The sequence below is a fragment of the Cebus imitator genome, unplaced genomic scaffold (assembly GCF_001604975.1).
Source record: "Cebus imitator isolate Cc_AM_T3 unplaced genomic scaffold, Cebus_imitator-1.0 Scaffold11, whole genome shotgun sequence".
Lineage (NCBI taxonomy): Eukaryota > Metazoa > Chordata > Mammalia > Primates > Cebidae > Cebus > Cebus imitator.
Window position 1 is genome coordinate 10,116,278 of NW_016107326.1, and position 20,135 is coordinate 10,136,412.

Below are 20,135 nucleotides of genomic sequence, written 5' to 3' on the forward strand. Positions count from 1 at the left end.
TCCCACACCTTCCAGCTGTGCCTCATCACCCTCCTCCCACACCTTCCAGCTGTGCCTCATCATCCTCCTCCCACACCTTCCAGATGTGCCTCATCCCTCCCCCACACCTCCCAGATGTGCCTCATCACCTCCTCCCACACCTTCCAGCTGTGCCTCATCACCTCCTCCCACACCTTCCAGATGTGCCTCATCACCTCCTCCCACAACTTCCAGCTGTGCCTCATCACCTCCCCCCACACCTTCCAGCTGTGCCTCATCACCTCCCCCCACACCTTCCAGCTGTGCCTCATCACCTCCTCCCACACCTTCCAGCTGTGCCTCATCACCTCCTCCCACAACTTCCAGCTGTGCCTCATCACCTCCCCCCACACCTTCCAGCTGTGCCTCATCACCTCCTCCCACAACTTCCAGCTGTGCCTCATCACCTCCTCCCACACCTTCCAGCTGTACCTCATCGCCTCCTCCCACACCTTCCAGCTGTGCCTCATCGCCTCCTCCCACACCTTCCAGATGTGCCTCATCACCTCCTCCCACAGCACTCATCCTGGGCACAGGAAAATCTCCAGGACTCAGTCCCTGAAGCCAAAGTCATCTGGGATTTCCCCTGTCCCCTCCCCAAGACGCTGAGAAAACACAAAGTTGTCACTTGGCCTCCCTGTGGCCTCTCCCAGATGCAGCCCCTCTCTTAGGCGGTGAAGGTGGAAAGGGAGGACTCCAGCCACCTCTATGGATCCTCACAGTGCTGAAGCAGTCTCTTAGACCCCTGGCATGTCTCAAGCGAGTTTGAAACAGTGGAGTTGAGGCATAATAATAATGACAGTCGCCTGGGCTTGGCGGCTCATGCCTGTAATTCCAGCACTTTGAGAGGCTGAGGCAGGTGGATCACATGAGGCCAGGAGTTTGAGACCAGCCTGGCCAACATGGCGAAACCCTGTTTCTACTAAAAGTACAAAAATTAGCCAAGTGTGGTGGTGCGCATCTGTAGTCCCAACTACTCAGGAGGCAGGAGAATCGCTTGAACTCAGGAGGTGGAGGCTGTAGTGAGCCAAGATCATGCCACTGCACTCTAGTCTAGGTGACAGAGCAAGGCTGTCTCAAAAATAATAATAATCATAATGACAGTAATTAACAGAGTCCTACTTGCAGTGCAAGCAAGGTGCCAGGCACTCTTATAAACACGTCAGATAAAATAACTCAGGCTCACAACATCTCTTGAAGTAGGATGTCTTAGTATGGTCATTTTACACAGGAGGAAACTGAGGCCTAGAAAGACTGAGTGAATTTTTCCCGAAGGCACACAGCACTGCTGCTACCAGGTGGCGCTGGGGTAGAATGCAGGCAGGCTGGCTTCGGTACTGTGCTCGAAGGCTCAGCACTGCAGGGAGGGGGCTTTGGCAGGGGAGGAGGGGGGTCTCGAGGCCTGGATGCTGGCTTTGGGGCACTACCCTAAAGTCAGCATCTGTGCCAAAGCCACCACCTGCCAAACAGCAGGCATGACACCCCCAGCAACACCCATCCCAGCTGACATTCTCCGAGTGCTCACGGCATTCCAGGTTCTGTGCCAAGTGCTGGAAGAACCTCAGCCGAGGCCCCTCGGCCAGCCGGCCCAGGCTCCAGAACCCCCTGAAAGGCTACCTGCAGCACCCATCCCCTGCTATGCACCTGCCCTGGGCCCAGTTGTTCCTCAATGGGAACACAGAATGATGCTGTCTGTCCTCCCTCTTCTCCCCCTTCCTCCCTCCCTCCCTTCTTTCCTTTCTTCCTTCCTTCTTTCCTCCTTCCCTTCCCTTCCCTTCCTTCTTTTCCTTCCCTCTCTCCCTTCCTTCTGGATGTTTGTTAATGAGTAGTGGGTGGCAGTATAACACTTTGCTAATTCCACTGTCTAACATTAAAAGGGCTTTTTGTCTGTGGTGTTATCTTTCTGCCCCTCCTTCTCTTCCTCCCTCCCTCTATGCAATTTATTTATTTATTTATTTAGTTAGTTAGTTAGTTAGTTATTTAAAGACGGAGTTTTTCGCTCTTGTTGCCCAGGCTGGAGTGCAGTGGTGCAATCTCGGCTCACTGCAACCTTCACCTCCTGAGTTCAAGCGACCCTTCTGCCTCAGCCTCCCTAGTAGCTGGGATCACAGGTGTGCGCCACCACACCTGGCTAATTTTTTTGTATTTTTAGTAGAGACGGGGTTTTACCATGTTGGCCAGGCTGGTCTCAAACTCCTGGCCTCAGGTGATCTGCCCACCTCCGCGTCCCAAAGTGCAGGGATTACAGGCGTGAGCCACCATGCCGGCCTCTGTACATTTTTTGTGACTGGCAGCCCTTTCTTTCCCATGTGCGCTAACACGTGAGGTGGACATGTGCGAGGAAGCCCTGGTGGGAGGAAGGGGCTAGGTCCCCCACTGGCCCACCACACCCGTCATCCTCTCTCCCTATGCCTCCCAGCTCTGGGGCTCTGAGAAGCTTCTAGTCAGCCCACAAGGTTCTGGAGGGGAAATTTTGCCTACCATCTGTCCTTTTTAGCCTGTCCCCTTTATGGGCTCTAGCCACTCTGGCCCCAGAGGACACCCAGACCTGCAGTGAGGTCAGGGCTGGAATGAGGGGTTGGACATCGCAGGCAAGGGTCAGACATGGGCTGGGGGCCTCGGCCCTGCCTGCTGCCTCCAACAGCCCACTCCCCTCAAGGACCAGCCTGCTCTGGCCTGGAGAGGGCTGTGGGGGTGGGGGTCCTCGAGGGCTGCAGAGACATGGGTGAGGGAGAAGGGGGAATGGGCCAGCCCCCTCTTTCCCTTGTCTCCTGCCCTTTTCCCCAGCAAGACCCTGAAACTATTTACATCCCGCCCCTAAGATCTCAGCTGTTCTAGGATTCCATTCTCTCTCGGCTCTATTTTTCTTTTTCTTTTGCAATCTCCAAGAAACCCGAGCTGCCAGATGGGTGGGGGCGATGATTGTTTTCTGTCTGACATCTGGATTTCATTAGCAGCCCTGGACATGCTGACTCAGGAATGGCAGTTCCCCTCAGGCCCTCCCAGACCTCTCTTGGTGCCTGGCTCTTAGCTGGACATGAGAGGCACAGGTGACAACACCCCTCAGCTCTCCTCAAAGGAGTAACTAGTACCCCCAACAATGTCTCAGAAGTGATGGGAACGGGTTCTAGAGAGCTTCTGCTCCCAGGTCAGCACCCGAAGGGTGGCTGCCAGGCTGGGTGTGGCTGGGCCTGACAGCCGTGAAGGGCAAAGGGAGAGCTTAGGAAAAGGTGCACAGCCCCCACCACTACCCCAGGCTCCGTTTCTACAGTGGTACTGAGTACATCATCAAGGCAGCAACCTCAAATCACAGATAAGAAAAGGTGGCCCAGAGAGGTTAGGCAGCTTGCCCAAGGTTGCACAGTAGTTAAATGGCAGAGCTAGAATTTGAACTCTGGTCTTCATATTAAAAATTCAAGGCTGTGTCCTTTGACCTCAACAAGGTATTGCCCACATCAGCATCGGGACCCTCACCCTGCCTGAGCTTTAGTGGAGTGGTAGTATCTAGAGTTTTCATGTCCTGTCATCAGAGAGACCTACGGTGGCCACCCAATAGAAAGCTGCCCCCAGACACTCTCCAGGGCTGCGTTATGACTTCTGTGGGCGCTAGGCACTTTTGCTTTTGTGGCCCCTTTCTGCATAAAACCTATTAAAAATTATATTTTCTGGCTGCGTGTGATGGCTCACGCCTGTAATTCTAACACTTTGGAAGGCCGAGGCAGGCAGATCACTGGAGATCAGGAGTTTGAGACCAGCCTGGCCAATGTGGTGAAACTCTGTCTCTACTAAAAATACAAAAATTAGCTGGGTGTGGTGGTGCACGTCTGTAATCCCAGTTACTCAGGAGGCTGAGGCAGGAGAATACTTGAACCTGGGAGGCAGAGGTTACAGTGAGCTGAAATTGTGCCACTGGACTACAGCCTGGGTGACAGAGTGAGACTCCATCTCAAATATATATATATAGTTCATAATTATATATTCATTATTATACTAATTTTCTCTTCTGTTTATAAAATAAATACAAATAGAAACATATCTGTGCCCGGGTGCAGTTGCTCACGCCTGTAATTCCAGCACTTTGGGAGGCCGAGGCAGGCAGATCACTTGAGGTCAGGAGTTCGAAACCAGTCCAGCCAACATGGTGAAAGCCTGTCTCTACTAAAAATATAAAAATCAACTGAGCGTGGTAGCGGATGCCTGTAATCCCAGCTACTTGGGATGCTGAGGCAGGAGAATCACTTGAACCCTAAAGGTGGAGGTTGTAGTGAGCCAAAATCGCACCACTGCACTCCATGCTGGGTGACAGAGCAAGATTTCATCTCAAAAAAAGAAAAAGAAACGTATCTGTGGACCCTAAAAGTATCATGGGCCTATACATGCTACTAACGACTGTTTCTCATGGAGAAGGCAGCCTGGTGTGCGCATAAAAGCACTCTTCTGTGTTCTTCATCTGATCCGATATTTCCCTGTGTTCTCACTTATTTGTACTTACTGCCTGACTTCACCGTCTGAAACATAAGTCCCTGGACAGAGGGAGCCTTTCCTGTTTTGCTCACTGTGGTGTCCTCTAATGCCGGCTACGCATCTGACGCATAGTAGACATTAAATAAATAACTGCAGAATGGGTAAATGAAGGTGAGTCTACCTGTTCCTGCATGTTTATTTGTATCTCAGTTGGCAGCCATCTGTCCAGGCAGCCACCCTAAAGATCTGGTAGCTCTCCTTGCCACCTGCCCCTCTCCCCGTCACTGGGCACCAGGCCCCACAGATGGCACTTTTCCATAGTCTCCAGAATCCGTTCCCTCCCCTTCAGCCTCTGCTCACTGCTGTCTTGTGTCCAGTCTTATCGGCCCCTAAACATGCTCAGCGGCTGGCTTCCTCAGCACTCTTGCCTCCTCAGCCTGGCCTCCAACCTGCTACTAACAGGATCTTTCAAAATGCCAATCTGAGCATGTCACCTAAAACCGTTCTCCCTGGCCTCCAGATAAAGTCCAAGTTTGTGCAGCCTGGCACGCAAGCCCTTCATCACCTGTTCCAGCCACACCTCCGCTCCTCCCCCGGCAGCGCCTGCTGTGGCCCAGGGCTCACGGTGCCCGGAAAGCATATTCCTGTTATTTACACGCTTGCTTGGAAGCCTTCCCCACTCCAAATCCAAGCTCCTCCTCTCTGAGGCCTCCCACGAAGCTCCAGGCTGAGCTGGGCTGGCACACAGGGCTGGGCTCACCACAGCCTTGGTCCCCTCGAGTGGCCAACGCTCTATCTGTCCCACTGAGGACAGGCAAAGAGCCTTATCCAGCACAGGCCTGGCACACGAGAGGCCCTCAGGAATGGTTGGGTGATGAGAGCATGTCCTAAGCCCTGCTCTGTCCTGGATAGACTGTGTGTCCTAGGCACAGATGTGGCACTATGCCAGGCCCCCGCCACAGACCCCTGCAGGCAAGGGCAGCTGGCTCAGAGCAAGACACTGCTGCTCAGTCCTGACAAGTGCAGAGGTGCAGAGGCCAACACGGGATACCAGGCGACCCTGCAGGTAGGCCCAGCAGATACCAGCCATGCCTCCCTGCCGTCAGTGGGTTTTCTGTTGTCACCAGAGCTGGCAAGCCCAACCCACTCCTGACCTACCTGACTACACTGGGGCAGCAGACACCCTGATGGTGGACTGGTGGTGAAGCTACCAGGCACACCAACTTGGCCAGACCAGGCCTGGGATGGCTTCTGCCCACATTGTCCTTGTCCCTCTCTACTTCCAATCATCTCTCTTTTTAAAGAACCCTGACTTTCTGGGAATGACAGTGGAGATCAAAGTCTGGATGCCAAGGCTGATGCAGGATGATATTTTAAAAGCACACACTTAGAATCAGGAACACCTGAGTTCCAATTCCAGCTTTGATATTCACTAGCTGTGTGGCCTTGGGCAAGTCACTTAACTTCTCTGGGTCTCAGTTTTATCATCTGGCAATTGGAGATCAGTATAGAACCTACTGAATTTTTGACAGCATTAAATTAGCTAATATATACAACCTCCTAAACTCAGTGGGAACTCAGTGCTAAACTCAGTGCTTACAGGCTATTGCTATTGCACGGGGTATAATATTATCATTACCCTTAGATTGGATGGCTGGGACACTGCATAGGGACAACAGCAGGTGTTTTTTCAAGAAGCAAATGATAGACACTCTTGAGTCCTAATCCTTTTTGGTTTGGTGTTGACATTGGCTGGAGGTGGACCACGGCCGAGGCACAGCCTCACCCCAGAAGGAAGGCCTGCCCTTTGGTGACATTCGGTATTGGCCTCTGGTCTGGGGGCTCCCAGTCTTCCTGCCAGTGCCCATCCCCCCCCACAGCCCTGAGGGTATGTCAGAGGCCCCATCAGTCTGATGAGCTCAGCTCTGGTCACCTTTATCCCACTCTTAAAGTGAGAAAGGGCCGACTGATAAGTGACCAACCTTCGGCTCCTGCGGTAGCGAATGCTTTAAGCTCGCTTTCACTGTCACCCATCTAGACCCCTGGGGCTCCCTGAGGAGCTTCAGGACCTAGGCAGGGTTAGCCTAGGGTTCTGCACATTCTATTCCCAATTAGACCATTAAAGATTTTTAAAGCATTTAGATCATTTAAAAATCATCTCACAGACGGAGAGGAGATAAAGGGGCAGAAAAATACTGGAAGAAATCATGGCTGAAAACTTCCCAAATCTGATGCAAAGATTTAAACAGTACATCTAAGCAGTTCAACAGACTTTAAGCAGGATAAACATAAAGAGATCCGAAAACAGATATAGCATTGCAAAACTGCTGAAAGCCAAAACAAGGAGCAAATTAACATTTCTGCATCTTACTAGAATTAAGTTATAAGTCTGAGGCATTCTGGTAAGACATGATGTACACGATAAGCCCTGGAGCAACCCTAAGAAAATACCTCAAAAACAGAGTGGAAAAAAATCATTAAAGAAATTAAAATGTTACTTAGAAAATTAATGCAAAAAAGCAATTTGTTGTATTCTTCTTTAGAAGGAATAGAGAAATAAAAAAGACATGAGTAATTTAGAAAGCAAATGGCAGTAAAATGGCAGACTAATTCTAACTATATCAAAAATAGCATAAAATGTGAGTGGGTTAAACAATCCAATCAAAAGGCAAGGATTTTCAGATGGGATGACAAAAACCAAGATCCAATTACATGCTATCCACTGACGATGCACTTTAAATTCAAATATATGCATAGATTGAAAATAAAAGGGTGGGAAAATATCTGTCATATCATCAGCAACTATTAGAAAGCTAGGTATACTAATATCAGACAAAACATACTTTAAAACAAAAAAAAAGTTACTAGAGATAAAGAAGAACATTTTATAATGATAAAAGGATTAATCCATCAAGAAGATACAATAACTATAAACATAGGTACACCTAATAACAGAACAGCCAAATGCATGAAGCAAAAACTGACAGAATTGAAGAAAGAAATAGACAAACAATAATTTCTGAAGACTTAAATAGCCCCCACTTAAAATCATAATAAAAGAACTAGGCAGAATATCAGCAAAGCAAAAGCAGATATAGACATCACTGTGAACCAGCGAGACCTAATAAACATCTATAAAACACTCTACCAAACAACAGCAGAATACATTTCTCTCAAGTGCACACAAAACATTCTCCAGAATAACTCATAACGTTAGGTTCTGAAACAAACCGCAGTACATTTAGAAGGATTAATATCATATAAAATATGTGCTATCCCACAATGGATTAAGGTCAGACATCATTAAAAGATATTTGGGAAACACACAAATATGTGAATATTAAACAACACACTCCTAAACAGCCAGTGAGTCAAAAAGGAAATCACAAGGGAAATAAAAAAAATACCCTGTGATAAATGAAAATAAGACACAATGTACCAAAACTTATGGGATGGGGCTCAGAGGAAAATTCATAGCTGTAATCATCTACATTAAGAAACGAAGAAAGAGCCAGGCGCAATGGCTCATGCCTGTAATCCCAGCGCTTGTGGAGGCTGAGGCGGGAGGATTGCTTGAGCCCAGGAGTTTGAGTCTTCAGTGATTTCTGATCACATCACTGCACTCCAGCCTTGGTGACAGAGTGGGATCCTGTTTCCATAAAAAGAGGAAGGGAGGAAGGCAGGCAGGAAGGAAGGGATATAAAATCAGTAATGTAACCTTCCACCTTAAGAAACTAGAAAAAGAGCAAACTAAATCTAAGGCAAGCTGAAGGAAGGAAATAACAAAGATTGGGATGAAGAATTGAAAGCAAGCAAAGACACTTATAAACCCATGATCACAGCAGCAATATTTGCAATAGCCAAAAGGTGGAAGCAATCCAGTTGTCCATTGATGGTGAACTGATGAAAAAATATGGTATGTACGTACATACAATGGAATATTACTCAGCCTTAAAAAGGAACGAAACAGATACATGCTACAATGTGGATGAACCTTGAGGAAATTATGCTAAATGAACTAAGCCAGTCGCAAAAGGACAAATGCCATGTGATTCCACTTATATGAAGTACTTAGAGCAGTCAAATTCGTAGAGACAGAAAGTAGAATGGAGTTGCTGGGGACAGGGAGGGAGAATTATTATTTAATGGGGACAGCATTTCACTTTTGCAAGATGAAAAGAGTTCTGTGGCTGGAAGGTGGTGATGGTCATACAACAATGTGAATATTTAATACCACTGAACCATAAGCTAAAAATGATTAAGATGGTAAATTTTATATCATATGTATTTTACCATAATTTAAACATAAAGATTAAAGTGGAAAGTAATGAAATAAAGAATAGAAAAACAAGAAAAATCAAATAAACCAAAAGTTTGTTCTTCAAAAAGTTCAAAATGATTGACAAAACTTTAGCTAGATTGACCAAGATAAAAGAGGGGACTCGAATGACAAGAAGCAGAAATGAAAGAAGGAAAGTTATTAACAACCCGACAGAAGCAGAAAGGATGCTGAGAGAATACAGTGCACACCTGTGGGCCAGTAAGTCAGACAAATTGGAGAAAACGCCCAGGAGGAAGCAAACTCTAGTAACTGAGTCAAAAAGAAAAAAAAAAAATCAGAATAGGTCTATAATGAGTAAAGAGCTAAAAGCAGTCATCAAAAGTCTACCCACGAATGAAAGCCTGGGCTCAGATGACATCACAGGTAAATTCTCTCACACATCTGAAAGAGGATTGGTCCTGACTCTTTACAAACTCTTCCAGAAAATACCACAAGAAGGAATATCTCCTAAATTACGGGAATCGATACCCATCATAACATGGGTGAACCTTGAAAATATTATGCGAAGTGAAAGAAGCCAGTCATAAAAGAACACACATTACATGATTCCAGTTATATGAAATGTCCAGAATGGGCAGATCTATGGAGAGAGAAATTGATGAGTGATTATGGATTCGAGGGGATGGATGATCAAGAGGCAATACCAGGGCTGGGCACGGTGGCTCATGCCTGTAATCCCAGCACTTTGGGAGGCAGAGGCGGGTGGATCACTTGAGACCAGGAGTTCGAGACCAGTCTGGCCAACATGGTGAAACCCCATCTGTACTAAAAATAGAAAAATTAGCTAGGCATGGTGGCAGTGCCTGTAATCCCAGCTACTCAGGAGGCTGAGGCACGAGAATCACTTGAGCCCAGGAGGTTGTAGTGAGCCGAGATCATGCCACTGCACTCCAACCTGGGCGATAGAGCCAGACTCTGTCTCAATAACAACAACAAAAAAGAGGTGATACCTAAGGAATATGAAGTCCCTTTCTTAAATGATGACAATGTTCTCTGATTAAGGTGACAGTTGCACAACTCTATGCATATACTAAAATCACTGAATTGTACACTTCAAATAGGGAAATTATATGGTAAGTGAATTATATCTCACAAAACTGTTCCCAAGAAAATCATTTTATTTTAAATATTATGTAAGTTAGATCCTAACACACTATGTCATTTGTGACACAGGTTTCCTTCCGCAGTTTATAAAAGCCCCATCAGCACGCTCCTCCCTTCAGGGAGCTTTGCACTGAGCCCTGCTGTGTGTGAGGTACCTTGGGCCGGAGTGGTCAGATGGTGACAGCACAGGTATGAATCCAGCCCAACACCTGCCGCTGGAGCTATGGCCAGGTGAGGCCTAGATTGCATCCAATTAGACCCCAGCCTGCCCAAAAACCTAGTGCCTGGCCAGGAGGGTGCGCTCTTCACAGTGACCCAAAGAAGAAGAAAATGCTAGCCAATATTTATGAAGTGCTTCCTGTGCGCCAGGCACCATGGCAAGCACCTTCCATGCAGAGTTGCACTGTGCCCTCACAATACCCTGGGTGTCGGTGCTCTCTTTAGCCTCATGCGACAGGGGATGAGACTGAGGCTGTGAGCCTCTGTCTGTCCTCTTGACACCCATGAAGGGAGGAGAGAAGTCCAGGACAGAATCAAGTTTGAGATGGGGCCAGGAGAAAGCCTCAATTAGCTCAAGGGAGAAACTGTGGCCCCACAGAACATGCGGGTCTTAGCTTGGAGTGACATGGAGCTCAAGGAGGCAAAAAACGCGATCCCAAGACTGGGGTTCTCGTACACGTTCTGCCCTCTCCACCTCCCCAAGAGTAAAATGAGGCCACTACTCCTCCTTCTGCCATAGAGTTAAGAGTCCTAGACAAGAGACTGATGTGTATGAAGGAAGATCCCATGTTAGCACTGTGCTGAACAGTGCCAGGGACACTCTGTCCCAGCATTTAGAAGCGATCTGGCCCTGTCAGGAGAGAGGACAGTGTATGCATGTGCACGCGTGCGCACACACACACACACACACACACATACACATACACACACATACACACATACAGCCACACACATACACACATACACACACACAGTCACACACATGCACACATACACACACACATACACACACCTGCCTCTGGCCCTGGCCTCTGGCTCACATTCATTGCCTTTGGAGACTGGTCACCCTGGGGAGGCCCTGCCACCCTTCTCCCAAGCCTTTCACCTGGTGACATTCTCAGGCTGCCAGCCCAGAGCGAGTGCACTTCTTTGAGGCCCCAAAGCCCCTGTTGATGTCTGAGTGTCACCTGTCTGCCTGGATTAAAACCCCAGCTCTTCCACTGACAGCTCAGTTCACCTGTGTGAGTCCCTTCCTCCCTCGAAGCATCTGTTTCACCATGGAAAATGAGGCAAATAGAGCACTTAACACAGAGTAGTTTCATGAAATGAAATACTGCTTGGGGAGCACTCAGCACGGTGCCTGTCTCCCTAAGGGAGCTCAGTCCGGCTCTGCCCACTTCCTAGGCTGTAGGCAGGGGAGGAGGGAGGGTTGTGTGGGTGGCTGTGTGCACATGAGCTGGGGGCCCCTGTGCTGGGGCTCAGCTGGACAGATTGCAACATGCTATAGGCTGGATGGACCATCGGCCTGCCCTTGAGGACCAACCAGATCCTCAGTTACCTGCTTGCCCCTCATTCTAACCAGAGAACCCCAGGGGGGCTGAGGGTGCTCACTCTCTGCTGGGAGCCACTCGTGCCAACAGCCTCCTGCTTACTGCATATATTGAGGGAGAAGACAGGACCCACTGGGGATGTGGGGTCTGGAGGAAAGTCGCCAGTGGATCAGCTCCCACTATGCGGAGTCTGGGATGGCGGCACACGAATCACCTGCTAAGACGCTGCTCTGGGCGGGCCTGAGACCCTGCATTTCTAATAGCTCCCTGGAGGCACTGATGCAGCTCTGCCAGGACCATACCCTCAGCGGCAAGGACCTGAAGTGTGGCCTGGCAGCTGCTGAGCAGAGTTTGGGAATGTAATGAATGACAAGCACATCCTGGCCTCCCACTGGTCCTGCAAGGACCCAGCCCCACCCAACCACACGTAGGTTTCCAACATCTGGAGGGGAACACTACATGGATTTCCAGAGTTTCCAGGATTCCATTTCCATTACAAATGTAAAATAAAAGTAATGCCACATTATAAAAAAGTTGGAAAATAGGAAAAAAATATCGCTGATAATCTCATGCTGTATTTAAAATGACTGCTACCCTCTCGTCCCAGGATCCCAAAACCAGTCTACAATGGGTCAGGGACCATCCTGTGGGTGGGCAGGCATGCTCTGTCATCCTGAAGCATCGGTGGAGTGGAGGCCTCCATCTGCCCACCCCTTCTCACTCCAAGAAAGAGATGCTCCGCCCTGCAGTGCCTGAAGCCTTCGCCCAGACCCATCCTGGGGGCACAGTGTGCAGGGCAGGGCCCCTCCCCTCCTCCCTCACAGGCTGAGGAGGCAGAGGTGGGGTCCGGGGGAGGGGGTGCACATCTGGATTCCTGGCTCAGAGCCTGCATTCTTTCCCCGTGAGTGTGATGAGATGGGGCCTCCAGGAAGCTGTGAGGAGGCTGCCCCCTCGGAACAGGCCCCGCCTTGCGAAAAAGACTGGTGGAGACCCAAAGGCACAGAACCTCCTTTGGGGGCCCAGTTTGGGTCAAAAAATTCCCCACCCAGATTGCTGACTAACCAGCGTGGGCCCAAGCTGGGCCTCTGTCCTGACCACACTAGCCAGCCTTATCTCAGAAATCCCAGCAGGGACAAAAGGGTAGAGGCCAGAGGACCACGGGGCCACCCATTGGTGAAAAGGGCCCTGGGGAGGCCACTGCCCTGCCCTACCCAGGGGGGCCTGTCTGCAGGTCAGCAGGGGAGCCCCAGAGCACCCCCGGGGCCAGGGCTGCCTCACCTGGGGGCAGTCCTTGATGTAGTGTCCTTTGTTGAAGCACAGGTGGCACAGGTAGTTGGGTGGGGGCCGCTTGCTGGGCTTGCGGGCCTCGGAGGTGAGGGTCAGGTCTGAGAAGTGCTCCGTGAGGGAGCTGAGGCCGTCGGCGATGTTGTTGAGGGAGCCGTAGGGTGAGGCACCCTTGTACACACTGTTGCTCAGCGCCTGTGGGAGACAGAGGCACACACGCTGCAGCTGCAGCCCTGGGAGAGTTTCCACCTCCTCCCCCCCCACACACACAAACACACGCATGGATTCACACTGAGCCTTCAGCTGCCTGAGGGCTCTGGCCGCCAGAAGCCTGAGTTCAAATCCTAACTAGTTTGTCTCCATCGACAAGCCAGTTAACTACCCTGGGCCTCGGTGGCCCTGTCTGTAAAATGGGCCCAGTAACAGCTCCTCCTAGGGTTTCAATGAGGCTAAAATGAGCAGTTTCTCTATGCCTGGCCCTTCAGAACCACTCAGTAAATGGCGATGATGATGATGGCTCTTATTATTATTTCCATTAGTTCTTAACATACCGCCACGAGGTAAGAACACAGAATAGAAAGCAACTTGTCAGATTTGGGGCACTGCCACTAACTGGTGGGGTGACTTTAACAAGTCACTGCTGACTCAGTTTCCCCACCTCATAAGGAAGGGAAACGTCAGCTTGCGGCATTGCTCCCACTTTACACTAGAGAAGGCTGAGGCCCAGCCCTTTGTCAGGTGGCCTGCAGCCCGAGGCCTGTGCAGTCGGTGTGTGGGGAGCCCTCAGCCCAGCCAAGCCAGCTCTCTGGAAGTCCGAGGAGGGAAGTGGCCCACCTCTCGCACCTCCAGATGACAGGAACCAGACATCTTGCTTAGCTTCAAAGCAACAGGGCCCAGGATCCCTCCTGGTATAACAGTCTCTATTTATTGGAGTCACGGGCTCCGGGCTGCCTGGTACACTGGAATTTAGTGAAGGTGGGGCCTGTGGCGAGGCTGGCAGGGAGCAGCCAGGGGTCCTCCTTTCCTGGAGCAAGGCCAAGGCTAGAAAGAGGCGGCCTCCTCAGGAGGTTCAACAACAAATCTGGGCTTGGGTTATCTCCCGACCCTAGCTCAGGTGCCCAAGAGCTGCAGGAATAAGCTACAGACCTTGGGGACCCTTGTATCTGACAGGGAGATGGGAATTTGTTTTGGGGAGCCCCAGGCTGATGGGCAAGTAGGACTCCTGAAAGGAAGGGCCTCAGGCTCCCTTCCAAAGATGGGGCAGACAGAGCCCAGGCTGGGGGCAGCCCTTTCTGTGTCCCCTGAGCATAGGAAATGGAGCAGGGAGCTGTGAGCTGGCCCAGGGCATAGAGCACTGCCTTGCCTCCCCCAGCCAAGACAGATCCCACCCGCACAAGTGTACGTCCCAGCTCCCGACTGTTTCCATCTGCAAGCATCTGCCACTCCCCTCCTAGTGACATAGTCCTCAGCATCTGGGTGCCACTGCCGTTCTTGGTGTGACCACAGCCCTTTCCTTCTGGGCCTCTGTTCCCTCTCATGTGCATCTGGACCAGAACCTGGGATGTGGAAGGAAAGACACAGACACCACCTCTGGGGCAGGCCAGCCCAGCACCCAGTCGCCTAGAGTGCTAGAGTGGCTGGGAAGGATCTCAATGGGTCCTACTGACTGTATCTTCTCCATCACTGCTCCGCCCGGCTGCCAAACCCAGGACCAATGGAAGATTGCACACAGACCTGCGTTCAGCCTGAGGGGCACTCCAGCTCTCAGATGAGCCCAAGATGGAGCAGTCCACCCTGAGAAGCAGAGGGTCCCCCATCCCTGGAGCTGTGGGAGCCAATGGAGGGCGGCCTTCCAGGGCGTGGGGAGGGCTCCCAGGAAAACCAGATCAGAGGATAACAGTGACATACACCAAGCTCTTACTGTGACTCCGGCACTGGAAATTTTACACTTATTGAGATAGCTGATTCTCCCCACAACTCTCTGAGTCACTATCCCATTTAACAGATTACATGACTGTGCCCAAACTGGGCCCCATCTCAGACCTACCAAAGCAGCCACCTGGAATCGAGGACCAGAAATCTGTATTTTTAGGGGTGTGGCAAAATATACACAACACAATTTACTATTTTAGTGATGTTTGCGTGTACAGTTCAGTGGGATTAAGAGCATTCATCACCACCGTCCAGAGCTTTTTCATCTTCCCAAACTGAAACTCTGTCCCCAAGAAACAACACCACCCTCCGCCCACCGCAGCCCAATCAGTATTTTTCAAGCTCCCCCAGGCAATTCAGGTACCACCAGCCCTGCCCACCCAGCCATGGAGCACCTGGACTTCCCAGCCATCAGGGTGTCTCCTTATCTTGACTCTAAGACTCTGCCCAGACCAGCAGCCCCCCTCCCCCTCCAAATCCGCCCTAGCCTCCCAGAGAAAAGTTCATCCAAACAAGAAACTTGAAGCCCCAAATGGTGTGACTCACCCTCATGGCTGGGAAACACAATTTCACAAATAACAACCCTCTTATGTTTTTTTTCTTTTTCTTCCTTTCTTTTTTTTTTTTTAACCCCCCCAGATAAGATTTAAGCAAGTCCACAGGAATCAGGCTGTTCTGGCAGCAAATTGTCAAGAGGAAGGGGAAGTTCAGTTGTGCCAGAAAGTGCACTAATCACACCCTGAAAAACCTCTCCCCCATCTTGCGGCCACGCTCTCCTGCCCACGGACGGCCCCACAGGCATCCCTGGGCAGCCAGAGGCCTCTGAGCGGGTGCCCTCTCCCTGGCAGCTGACACCCCACCCTCTGGAGGGCTGCAGCCTTGCCCCTGCCCCAGCAGCTCGAGGCCAGAGCTTCCCTCCTGATAGCCTTCCCACCTCTAGTGCCCTCCAGCCTGTCTCCAGGGAATTAGGGTCCTTCCCCCAGCCCCAATTCCACTACCTCAGAGCTGAAAAAGCAGAGATTGTCAGCTGACCCCACCTCATTCCCACATGACAGATGGGGAAACTGAGGCCCACAGGGGCACAGGGACACAGACCAGGGCACCCAGCCAGGCCCCAGGGCCAGAAGTCCTGCTTGGCGGGCCGGTGTGAAGGGTGGGTGGGGCAGTGAGTGGCTTCCTCTCCAAAGCCCTGTTTGAGCTTGGGCCAGGGAGGTGAAAGGCAAGTCAGCCTCCTGGCTGTTTTCACAGCCTGTGGGGATTGGATGGAACAGAGGCAAGGACACGGAGCTCTATCCCCTCCTGCTCTTGAGTTTCCCATCTGTACAGCGTAAAATGGAGCGGGAAAGGAGGGCGACTTGCTGATCCCTTGAGGTCTGGCTTTCTCAGGATCCAGACACCCGGTCCTGAGAGATGCCCCGGAGCCTGGAATGCAGAGGCCAACACTGGCACCATCTGTGCCATGGCCTTCCTTGTCTGGCTGGAGTGCAAGGCGGCCCCAGAAGGCCTCATCTGCCAGTGCTAACCCTGCTCCTCTCACCATGCCCCCCGAGCAGCTCTGCCTTTCTCCCTCCAGCCCGCCCTTGCTGCCTCACGTGGGAATGCCCTTCTCTATGTCCAACCAGAACCCCTCCAGGGCCTGGCTCCAGATCGGGCTGTAACTCCAGGGTTGTGGCCTTGACCCCATCCCTTCCGCTTACTCAGGCCTCAGGCTCCAAGGAAAAGTACGGAAAGCACAGATCCAGGTGCTTCTGAAGCCCCACTGCCCATAGAGGCCCTGTCCCCCACCAGAGGTCTCGCTGACCCCCACCCCACTGTAGCCCAGTCCAGTAATGCAGTTGGCAGGGTGAGGGGTAGGGACCACAGTGCAGCCCCACCTGAGCGACCGGTGGAGCTCTGAAGTCGCTCTCTAATCTCTCTGTGCATGAGGCCTCCTCATCTCTCCCACAAGGCCGGACATCCCTGAAGGTAAAGGTTCTGCAGCCCTCCGTTGCCCCACTGCCTGCCCTAGGTGCAGATGGTCAAGGCAGGGAAGGGTAATAGATGCCCTAGCGGTCCCCTCATTTCCACGGGCTGAGTGGAGGGGCACTCCCACCTTAGATGAGGCTGCTCCCGGCACTGGTGCAAGGCAGACCTACTTATGCAGTGAGTGGAAGCCTTAGGCCATCTAGGCCCAAATCAACAGCCTTAGGAAGAGGCCACCTGTCTTTCCTCCCTGGGTCAGGGACCCCAGCAGCTAGCAGGAAGCATGTGACCCTCACACTGCATCTGGGGGGCCGTGCATCACACTCCTGCCTGCCCAGTTCTGGAACTTCTCCAAGGTTTTTGGTTGGCTGTTGGGGAAAGGTAGGTGGGAAGAGACTATAGTTTACTTTTTTTTGAGACAGGGTCCACTGTTTTTACTTTGTCACCCAGGCTGGAGTGCAGTGGCGCAATCACGGCTTACTATGGCCTTGATTTCCTGCGCTCAGGTGATTCTCCCACCTCAGTCACTTGAGTAGCTAAGACTCCCGGTGTGTGACACCACCCCTGGCTGACTTTTTGTATTTATTCTTTCTAGAGATGAGGTTTCACCATGTTGCACAGGCAGGTCACAAACTCCTGGCTGAAACCATCTGCCTGCCTCAGCCTCCCAAAATGCTGGGATTACAGGCGTGAGCCACTGTGCCCGGACTGTGGTTGACTCTGATTGTGCAGTGTGTCATGTATCTGACTAGAACCTTTACCCTTCTTAGTTCCCTCATACCTGGCAAGAATACTATTCAAATAGGCATTATTGGCCCCATTTTATAGAGCTAGAAACTGAGGCTCAGAGAAGCTGAGCGATTTGCCCAAGGTAACACAGCCAGCGGTTGTTGCCCTATAATATTTCAGCCTCTACACGGCCTCCAAGGCTTGACTTCCCCTGTAGGAAGGGGGTCAGAGGAAAATGCCAGTTGCAGACCACTCTTGGCACAGAGGCCCTGTGACATCATATGCTAGGCCTCTCAGCCCTGGCAAGGTGAGGGACCAGAGTCTCTGGGCTGCGTGAGGGGTGTGGACCCTGGGGATGGTGGCTCTGCTGTGGAATAGGGGTGCAGACGCAGAGATTTCCAAGGCTGATGCCAGTTCTCCCTAGAGCAGGCCTGCCAAGCAGGACTTCTCTTTTCTTCCCTCCCTGCAGGAGAGTAGGTAGGCACAGTGGGAGAGGGGTAACAGGAGTTAGGGCAGGGGGCAGAAGCTGCAGAGGACAACCCAGAGGGAGAAGAGAGGGCACAGAGACAGGACAAGAGACAGACAGGAGAGGCAGTGACAGCAGGCAGGATGGGGAGCAGCAGGCGCCGGGAAGGACATGGCCGCGGTGAGGCCGTGGAGAAGGCAGCGTCTGGGCCAGGCCGCCAGACAAGGCAGAAGCAACTGCTAAGTCCTGCCCCCCAGGCCTGCGAAGGCACCAGAGGAGGAACTCTGATTCGAGTCCCCAGCCCTGTAGGGGCTCCTTTCATCAGTTGAACAATGGCTTTCTTATCCCAAAACCACCCCTATTCCACCCCACAGACACGCGTGCACACACATGCACCCACACTCCTCTGTTTGGGACAAGAGACCATTCATCTCGCAAATGAATCCACCCCTGCTCCCAAGGGGATCTGTACTTCCCCCACTCCAGGCCTCTACCTGGGGCTCCAGCTCCCCGGAGTCAAACACATGCGTGTCCAATACACAGAGAGGTGGACACCAGCCCGGCTCAGAGAGAAGGAGACAGCCCGTGGGAAGTGGGCCAACGGGAAAAGATGGCCACACCTTGGCTGAGGGTTTGCCGCTGTGCTCAGCCCCTGGCTCTGCTTCTGTTTCCCAGGTCTCAAGCTGACCTGTGGGCCAGGACAGTGCTGGGCTGGCCAGGACAGGCATGGCAACCCCTCACCCAGGACCACAGAGGGCACCACTGCCTCCTGGAGGCCCTTTCACCCAGCAAATGCAAAACACAGTGCCCAGGACACAGTCAGTGCTTAGTAAAAGATTCTTATTTAAATCACCATTGCAGGTTATTTTTGGTGGGGGAGTGGGCAGAGAGAAATAGGGAAAGGCCCCAGGAATGGGGGAGCAGACAGTGGCAGCAGGACACACCAGAGAGGACCTGGGGAGAGCCCTTTCCTCATTGGTTCCAACAGCTCCAGCCCAGGGTCACCACTCACCTGACAGGTATTCACGATTCACAGCTATATGCCCTCTGCCCAGCTAGTGTGTAAGCACTGGGGACCTGGCTGCCTCTTACTGCTAGAGCACATTTGTTGAATGAAAGCAGACAGCAAGAATATGAGAATCCCAGGGCTGGAAAGGACCCGCATATTTAGCTAGACTGTTCTCAGTCTGGAGTACCACTGAGGCTTGCAGCCTCTCTGGCAGGGGGCCTTGATCTGACATCCACTGTGAGCATGGTGTGCATGGTCCTCGTGAAATCACATGCAAACGTGTACATGCATGTGCACACATGCTTATGTTCTGTGCATTGTGCTGGCAGCAGAAACTCTAGCTGTCTTCAGATTGTCAAAGAGGTCCCTAACCAAGGAAGGTCAAGGACCATTCATCAGCCTCTGCTGAAACACTCATAGGGGACAAGGTTTTACTGTCTCCCAAGTCAGCTTATTCCAATTAATCAAGCAATCCATCGATATTTTTTTCTGTGACACAAAACAAAAGGCTAAGAGGCTCAGGAGAGTACTTACATGCTCACAAGTCTGGAGGTGGAAGGGAGGAGGGGAGGTTTCAATTCAAGACACCCACCCTGTAGCAAGCATTAACTGAGCAGCTAGCATGTCCTGGGCACTGACTAAGAACTAGATGCCAGGACTACTAAGTAAAAAAGACAAGATTCCTACTCTCAGGGTGCTGACAATCTAACTACTGAGAGAGACACACACATAGGTATTACAGGACAAGACCAATCATTAAGACATGCTTTACAAAAAATTCGCCGGGGGTGGTGGCGGGCGCCTGTAATCCCAGCTACGCGGGAGGCTGAGGCAGGAAAACCACTTGAACCCGGGAGGTGGAGGTTGCAGTGAGCAGAGATCGTGCCACCTCACTCCAGCCTGGGCGACAGAGCCAAACTCCGTCTAACAACAACAATAATAAAAAAGACATGCTTTCCCGGAGCACCGACAACTCATCTGTCACAGGTTCACAGCGGCTGGAGGGAGGTCTGCTCCCAACGGCAGCCAAGTAAAACCTCAGAGAAGGGACGTCCATTTGTGTCATAAACAAGCCAGTTGGAATGTATCCATGTAGAAGCGCAGGGGATGGCATTTTAGGTAGGAGCAATACCAAGTGCAGGAGCTTGGAGGAGGGGGACTGCTTGATGTTTTCAGAAACCACAAGTAGACCAGTATGGCCAGAGGAGGGCTGAATAAAGAATCATATGCCAACACCACCACCACCACACACACACACACACACACACACACACA

General features: G+C 51.4%; 1 protein-coding gene across 1 annotated transcript in view; it reads right to left on the reverse strand.

Moving 5' to 3' along the window:
- The window catches only part of ZCCHC24 (zinc finger CCHC-type containing 24), a 64,144-nt gene that overhangs the window by 38,216 nt on the left and 5,793 nt on the right, over positions 1 to 20,135 (reverse strand). Inside the window, exon 2 of the mRNA XM_017496906.2 lies at positions 12,757 to 12,957. Coding sequence (XP_017352395.1) covers positions 12,757 to 12,957 — 201 coding nt within the window. The remainder of the gene's footprint in view (positions 1 to 12,756; positions 12,958 to 20,135) is intronic.